The sequence below is a fragment of the Ixodes scapularis genome, unplaced genomic scaffold, assembly GCF_016920785.2.
Source record: "Ixodes scapularis isolate PalLabHiFi unplaced genomic scaffold, ASM1692078v2 PGA_scaffold8__174_contigs__length_109621045, whole genome shotgun sequence".
NCBI lineage: Eukaryota > Metazoa > Arthropoda > Arachnida > Ixodida > Ixodidae > Ixodes > Ixodes scapularis.
In genome coordinates, this window is record NW_024609883.1 from 66,872,352 (window position 1) to 66,880,685 (window position 8,334).

The following is an 8,334-nucleotide window of genomic DNA, read 5'->3' on the forward strand; positions in this document are numbered from 1 at the left end:
AAAAAAAAAAAAAAAAAAAAAAACCTTGGCGGATATAAATATTTTGTCAGGGGCCCTTTAAGCCATCGGTGACCAGGACGTCATCCCTTGGTGAGCCGTCGGAACCTTGCAGATGTTCGGGGAGGTGATCAAGCTGCTGAAGGACGCCGGGCAGAGGGACGACGTCAAGTTCCTTGTGCTCACCGGAACGGGCGAGGTGTTCTCGAGCGGACTCTTCCTCGGGCACTTCCCCAAGCAGATGCAGATGGGACCTTTCAAGGAAGCCGTGGAGCTCTTGAGGTATCGGCTCGTCGGAGGGTCTCGCTAGCTCGGCTGACTGCGAAACTTGGTGCACTTGATCTCCTGTGTACTCCGTTCGCTTCAGAACCGCTAAACCAGTTATGCTTTGCAGTAATAACAACACTTCAGCCATCTTGATCCTTAAAAACCATTGTTGCCGGTTTTGCGATGCTTTATTTCTAAAATCGCGGGATATCGTCCCATCTCCCCAACACTGTGCCTCCCCAACGGTCGCCAATAGTGGCCGCTCTGCACCAAGCTTCAATCCAACGTCTTTCAACATTTATAATTTATCGCTAAGAAAATAATTTTAATTATGTTCAGTTTTGCCCTATCAAACGAAGAATGACAGAAATGGAGCCGTCGAAACGTGCCTCCCTTATTTGTCTTCCAAATCATTTTTATTTTGCTTCTCGGTCTCGCAAAAAGCGGTCACTAGTTGGCTCGTTTTGTTTTTAAACGTCTGTCCCCTCATGCACTTTTGTTTTTTTACTTTTTGTATGTTTTGATTTCAAGTTCTTGCATCCAAGTATAGAGTTTCGTACCCCGCTAGCACGGGGAGGGATAATTCGGGAAGAGGATGAGTTGTCTTCAGCACCTCTCCGTGAAGTTGTAAGAATGGAAATACCTGTCAGGCTGCTTTCATGCAGGCCGTAAACATGTAGGTAATACATGTTGTAACCCTCAAAGTTCGACCTACACTCGTGCTCGAGCCAGGTATATTTATTTTTATGGGGTAGACTGCCCGACACTGTTAGCGCGAACACCACTTTGGTGCTTTTTAGGTTAGTACTTCTTAGTTCTTAGGTTAGTACATCGACCGAGCGCGTTCCACTACTATAATAGTTTTGATTGCAGTCCTCTGACGACGAAAGATAAACTCAGAAAACCAGCTACGGCTTATTTGCGCTAACAGTGTCGCAAAGTCTGCATTGCCCTTAGTGTTCCTTCCGATGCTGCTCATACTAAGACATTTAGCACGTGGGAACAAATTGCGAGACAAACATTGACACGCTCGATTTAATGCGGCTTTTATAAAACTGCACAGCAGTCGGTGAGAGTGGCGTTAATCATTCGGTCGTGGCTCTCTTCTCCAGGCGGTACGTGGCGGAATTCATAAACTTTCCCAAGCCGGCCATCGCGCTGATCAACGGACCGTCCATCGGCGTATCCTGTACCATTCTCGGGCTCTTCGACCTCGTCTACGCGTCCGACAAGGCGAGTCAGAATGTTGTCAAGTTGAAAACCGAGAATGTCGGCCATGGCGGACCCCTTGGACACTCGTGCATGGGCAGTGCTGCCACATGAGTGAAGGGCCTGTACTTCATTAAAAGGACAAGAACGTCGGTCGACCATTATTTGCACGTCCGGTTTCAACTGCAAACTGTTTCCCTCTTTCCGCAGGCGTACTTCCAGACCCCGTTCACCCGATTGGGGATGTTACCCGAGGGATGTTCGTCCTACACGTTCCCGCGGATCATGGGAGTTGCCAGGGTGAGACGCGAGGCGATTGCTGGCCGAGTCGGCGATAAATCTGGCGGCCGTGATTGTCCAACGCCACACTTGACCTTGACACCGGCCAATCAGAGCCGCTAGATTTCTCGCCGACTTTGTCGCCACGTGGCCAGATTGGGGCCGCAGCTCGGTGCACGTGGAGCGAAAGCTGGCACTGCGGGACCCAGGGCTCTCGGTTTCGGCGCCCACGCTGGCCTGTTTCGATCTGCACGAACATCGTGCCGGCTTGCAGTCGTTCATCGCTGCCACGTGACGCACGTTGATGACCCCATAGCGGGGGTACTAAAATGGCTAAAGTTTTGGTCTACAGCGGACACATCAGATTCCCATTGGGCGTGACCAACTTCCTACCGTCTAAACGTATAGATATATACACAACACGATTGTTACTAAGATACGGAAAGGGCCGTCTCGGATCTCCACGAGTGTAACCCGAGCGGCACGGACGCGTGGGGTTTAGGCGATTGTGCGGTTTCCGAGTCTCGTAACCGATACTGGGCGTTCTGCAGGCGTGCGAAGTCCTGATGATGAACACGCGGCTGAGCGCCAAGGAGGCCCAATTGTGCGGCTTTGTGTCAGAGTGCTTCCCGGATGCCAGCTTCCAGGAGGAGACGCAGAAGAAGATCCAGGAGTTGGCCCAGCTTCCACCCAAGGTTTGTGCAAGCGTCATTAAGTGCCGCCGTCTTTGCCGTGCCTACTCGTGCGGTTGGGCGTCCTTTACGAAGAAGGCCCGCACGTGATCCGTGTCTGCTTCTCCGCGGGGCATGCGGATGCGGCCAGACGTTGGGATGAAAGGCTAATGAGTGAGCTAATCTTGCTGCACTGTAAGATTGTGCGAAATATTCGAATTTTCGAATAGTATAGTTTGGAATACTCCATTCAGTATTCGCTCGGAGATGAACTGCGATATTCGCATTTATCGAAGTATCGATCGCGGTAGGTCAGAGCCGTGTATAGAAAGAGTATCGTCAACGCGAGGAGCGAGCAGGGCCAGGGTGTGCACCGGACGCTGAAGGAGGGCTTGACATGCTCTCTTGGCCAACCGAATCTGAAAAGTATCCCCTAGACGTGGTATGTAGAAACAGTTTGAATCATAGATATTTGGTGATAATAAGGGCGTAGGCGTTATATGTGGTAACTCTTGAGGGTTGTAAATAGGGTACACGTGATGTTTCAATTATGATCACACGAAAAGATGGAAGAAACACATGTGCCGCTCGAACTCTATTTTGCTCGGACAGAGTGTGACCGCTCGGTTGGCAGATTTCCGGCCATTAATGCCTGGCGTACGGATTATGTCGATCGTTCCGCTAGTTGCGCTCTTCCACCATGATTTTGGATGACCGTGATTGAAACGTCACTTGCACCATATTTTCAGTCACCGAGAGTTACTCCGATTCCCTTATTAATTTCGTTTCTCGCAAACACCGCTAGGGTATTATTTCCGGCTTCTGGTTGGCCTCCTTCAAATTTGTGAAGACGTCCTGGAACACGCCCAGCACTTTTTCGGCCAATGGCGTCTCCTCATTTGAATCTTGTACTTCCCAATGAATGGCCAAACTCTCTGTATACTATACGGCTCTGCGGTGGGTTTGCCTCGCTGTGCGTGGTCTTTACCGAGCACCGGTGCACCGCGGAGAAACAGCACACGCGAAACTCGCTTCTTCGCAAGCGCGCACAATGCTCGTACTTGTGTGCTATATATGCACATATGAAATATCTAGATGTGCTGCATCTACCTGGTATAGAATTGATTCCGACGTAAAAGAACCTATGTGTGATGCATGTATTTGAGCACCAGCATCTGCATGTAAGGAACGTATGCAAAGACAGTATGCTTACATACTTTTTGGTCCAAGGTAAGAAATGCCTCGTGTGGTGATTCTTCCACAGTCCCTGATGCACTCCAAGACACTGGTCCGGGCATCCGTGTTGGAAGATCTTCACAAGGCAAACAACCTAGAGTGCGAACAACTCATCAAACTTTACGCTTTGGAGGAGACGAGGGATGCTGTGATGGCCTATCTTCGAGGCGAGGTCAAGCTCTGAGGGGCAAGGTACATGACCACGCCGATGCCTTATTAAAGACTATCATGAAGTGATATTTGGGCTATGATAAATTGAGAGTTTACTAATCGCATATCGCTCAGTGTGCCAAAAGAAAATTAGTATGCGAAGTTAGAACGCCTGAAGCCAGCTTTTTGGTACGAAATTTTGAAAGTAATAACGGACTATTTCTTAACTCCTTTCCTTCGAAAGCTCTCCGCCCTTTTGCTGTGATGCATCCGCCGAGCCCAAGCACGTCAGCTGACCCCAGCTCACACACTGGACACGAGCACTGCATCACGCAAACAAACGGAAATAAACAGCGCAAAAAATAGAGAATTAAGGACGAAGGGAAGATGCGAACAACAGAAGCGCTGGACTCACAACTAAACATTTATTGAAAAAACACCAACCAAGTAAACCGCACTATCGCTTCAGCACGTGTCAAGGTAAGCAATTTCGTTTTTGTGAAGAAAAACCGATGTTTGGCTGACGGATGCACCTTGCCCCTCTTTTGTTATTGCATACTCTTCTAATATTTCTCTGGTGGTTTTTCTGTGCGCCTCCCGATGATGGTGATGTTGTTGAATTTGGGCTGGCATTTACAGGCAGCACAATGCAGAGGCAAGTGACCCCCAGCGGTCGACCGGAGTGACCAGTCATATTCACCTGCCCTGTCATTAATACATCGGCCAGTTTCGCCGATGTACACTCTTCCGCAGCTTAGTGGGATCTTGTACACCACACCATGCCACACAATCAACATACTTGTTCCTGTGCTTTACGGCACATTGGTTCTTGCCCCCAGCCTATTACGCAATCCTAGGGCAGAGCTGTGCCAACTTTCGAGGTGCCAAAAAAACAACGGGGACGTCAAACCGCCTGCTACCTTTTTGAAATTGTGCGAGATTTTATGCATGTTAGGTAGCACCAGGGGTCTCGTTGTGGGTCTCTCTTTTTTCTGACTTAACCCTCCCTTAATCTTTTTCAACAACGTCTGCGTCACTGCCAGAATAACTGACGCTGGGAAGGCAGCATCTGTCAGCCGCTGTACCTGCATCCTAAAACTTACTGACATTGAATGGTAGCAGGACTTTTCCAATGCGATCTGGAGGCAAGAGAACGCAATGCTACTTTTTACGAGTTTAGAGCGGGCGGAATCATAAGGAAGTAGCCGCTTCTTAGAGCGTGGATTGTAAAGCCAACACACGTGACTTTTTCCAAAATCTAGTCTAAGGCCTAAAAATTGGAGGTGTGCCCCATCCTGTAGTTCATGGGTAAACCTTAGCCCCTCAGAATGCTGAGTGAACACATCCAACACGGCTCTGACAGCCCTGTCATCAGAGGCACCTTCAGACCATCTTGTAACAATCGGCAACGAATCTAAACACTTCCTTAACACATTACTCGTGCATTGATTGCCTGATCCCATTAGACCAAGAAAATGTCAAAAAATACCGGCGCTACACAAGAGCCAATGCAAATTCCTTCTTTTGGTACATAGTAACCATCGTAACCAATATCGACTGCAAATAAAACTTCAGTAGTTTCATAAAACTATCGACTTCTACGCCACTCTCAGTTTGAAACTTAATGACCCTGTTTTCATCAATACATTCACGCACCGACATAAAGAGCCGCTCGTGAGGCACGGCGTAGAAGAGGTCCTCAACATCCATAGAGAATGCCGCTGCCTCTGCGTGTTCGCCTGCACTAAGATATTCCACAACCGCATGCAAATTTCGCACTAGAAACGGGTCCCGAAGCTCTAGGGCACTAAGATGACACAGAAGAAACTGGCTAACCTGTTTCTGCCACGGCCCCCTTTCCGTTACAGTAGCCCAGAAGGGTGAGTCCACCTTATGTGCTTTTACAGAAAAGGAAAATCTTTAGGTGGTCTTCCTTACTCCCCTTTATGTCTTTTCCTAATATGGTCAACTCGAGAGTATCACACAGCGTCAGTGCTGCGCCTTTGACTCTTTTTGGGTCGAGTGACGTCGGTTTAAAGTTCTTACAAACCTCTGTTCTAGATGTACTGCTTAGCATGTCCCGAGGTAGAACGACGAATCCCCCCTCATTGTGTGCTTGGAGCAAACCAAGCTCGCTTTCCTGAAAAAACGACGCAATTGTTTTCAGCGTGGCCCTTACACGCGATGTTGACCTTTTTGGGGAGCTTCGTGACAAACAATCAACCCCCCCTCCAAGACACACCTTTGTCTTTCTTTTATATCAGTCTTTTCCGACACCCTCCGTACCAAGGCCAGCAACGAGGGTAGAAAGTTGGGCAAGTTGGTGATTCATAATGATTAAAAAGCTCAAAGAGAGGACGGACACAGAAGAAGACACAGACACAGCGCTACTTACGACTGAACTTTATTTCCGCCGCAGCTCGGTATGTATTACCAGCCACGACACAAACAAGTTAGGAAGATATAAGATACATATCGTAAAAATCATAAAAAAAAACATAAAAAAGGCTAAAAGTCATGCATCACTCATCGGCACCCTCCCAAAACAATTCATCCTTGGTCGTGAAACTGCAATTCTTTTTCGGATAAAGATAAAGAGGGTGCGCTGAAACATTGCAGCCCTAATCTAGCAATTTCTCGAGCCTCGAGTATTTTTCTTGTGGCTTTGATTCTGTTTTTGCTTAGTACAGTACAGTCTGTCAAAAATCGGAGCACAACCACAATCCCGGCAACGCAGACCGAGGTGTCCTGATATGAGGGCATCGACGTTGTAACGGTGTTCCTTGAATCTTTCATTTAGGCAGCGACCAGTCTGCCCCACATAATGACGCCGGCACGATAATGGCACGGAGTACACAACCTCTTCTGTACACTGAACAAAGCAAGTTTTGTGCTTTTTCGTGCAGCCGGGTCTGCTTATGGTGTTCGAGGTGGAATTTTCCTTTCTACATAAACTAGCCAACTTGACAGGTGCCGAAAAAGGGAAAGCCGTTTACAACTCCCTGTAACGCCGAATTAGAGCGCAGCTTTTGAGGAGGAGGAGGAGGAGGAGGAGGAGGGGAGGGTACTGAGGGGGGTCGTGTGACCTCGGAGAGGGATCACGTGACCTCGGGGGGTCACGTGACACCCCCCCCCTCCTTGAGATCACCGAAGGTACCTGAGGTCCTCCCGAGGTCCTCCCGAGGTCAGGGGGGGGGGGGGGGCGGGGGAGAGGGCTCGCGGGTACGCCGACGCCGCTCAAGCCGGAAACGGGCGCCTAAGAGCTGCGCTCTAAAACAACGTTAACCGCTGCGTGCAAGCCCACTCTTTTCAGGTTATGGGACACTTTATGTAGATATAGTAGACCAGCTGGTTTCTCTTTTTTCTTCCTCTGTACTTCCGTTCCCTGCTACGGCTGAGAGAAAGGAAACTGGATACCCTGCGGACTTGAGTCTTGACACATGATTTTTAAAACTTTCGTTGATCTTGTAAGTGCACGATTTCGTTAGAGCGTTACCGAAGCAGAGATTGATTAACCCCCTCTTCGCGAGTTTCGAGTGCGCCGACGCGAATGGCCGGTCGAAAGTCAAGCCTCAGGTCCAAGAACCTAGTGGAACCCCCCACCGGCACTTCATGTGTTAGCACCAGGGGCCTTAGACAGTCACTAAAAGTGGACAGGGTCACGGACACTAGCTCCTCAAAGACATCTGAGCTGCAGTCGAAGAGGACTAAAAGATCGTCCACAAATCTAAAATGCTCACAACCTTAGAACCCTCAAGTTTGCTAGCCAGGATCCGATCAAGGGCCACTAGAAAAATGTCGCTAAGTACCGGTGCTAAATGGGAACACACCCATCTGAATAAAAGTGCCTTCGTCCCACGTGGAAAACGTAGACCTTAGATAAAATGCCAGGAGTTCAATGAAACTGCTTACATCGAGTCCTGCCTCATTTTGAAATGCAACTAGACTATGCTTATCTATCATATCTTCTACACAAGACAGCAACTCAACCTGGGGGCTCGAGTAATATAGTTCCTTAATGGCAACAGAATAACCCAAGACGCTCTTGTTGGGAAGAGCTATCAAGGCATCTACCACATCTTCTGAGCTCCTAACACGAAAAGGGTCATCAACAGTCAGGAGTTTTAACTTAGATTGCAAGAAGACTGCTAGGGCTTTCTGCCAGGTACCATTTTCTGCGACAAATACTGGCAGAGGGCAGTTTATCTTGTGAGTTTTGGCCGAAAAAAAAAGGTTCAAACTTAGTGTTTTGCTCTTGTCAATGGCTAGGGCGCGTCCTCCCAAATTTAATCTTTTGCACATGGCCCGTGATTCGAGTTTCTTTTTGCTAGCGCTACGTCATCACGCCTTAGGAAGGTGGACTCAACTGCCTCTGACGCCTTTGACATGAACGTGCTCTTCGGCATGTTCATTGTCCCTGGTGTTAACACATGAAGTGCCGGTGGGGTGTTCCATTAGGTTCTTGGACTTGAGGCTTGAAGTTGACTTTCGACCGGGGCATGTATGTTGAATTTATGAACCAAGG

General features: G+C 48.6%; 1 protein-coding gene across 1 annotated transcript in view; it reads left to right on the forward strand.

Moving 5' to 3' along the window:
• LOC8025830 (enoyl-CoA delta isomerase 2) overlaps nucleotides 1–3,914 on the forward strand; it is a 101,696-nt gene extending 97,782 nt beyond the window's left edge. The window contains exons 5-9 of the mRNA XM_042287015.1: nucleotides 113–279; nucleotides 1,377–1,497; nucleotides 1,684–1,773; nucleotides 2,304–2,447; nucleotides 3,688–3,914. Of these exons, the coding sequence (XP_042142949.1) occupies nucleotides 113–279; nucleotides 1,377–1,497; nucleotides 1,684–1,773; nucleotides 2,304–2,447; nucleotides 3,688–3,843 (678 nt within the window). The 3' untranslated portion in view covers nucleotides 3,844–3,914. The remainder of the gene's footprint in view (nucleotides 1–112; nucleotides 280–1,376; nucleotides 1,498–1,683; nucleotides 1,774–2,303; nucleotides 2,448–3,687) is intronic.
• Nucleotides 3,915–8,334: the final 4,420 nt, after the last annotated feature.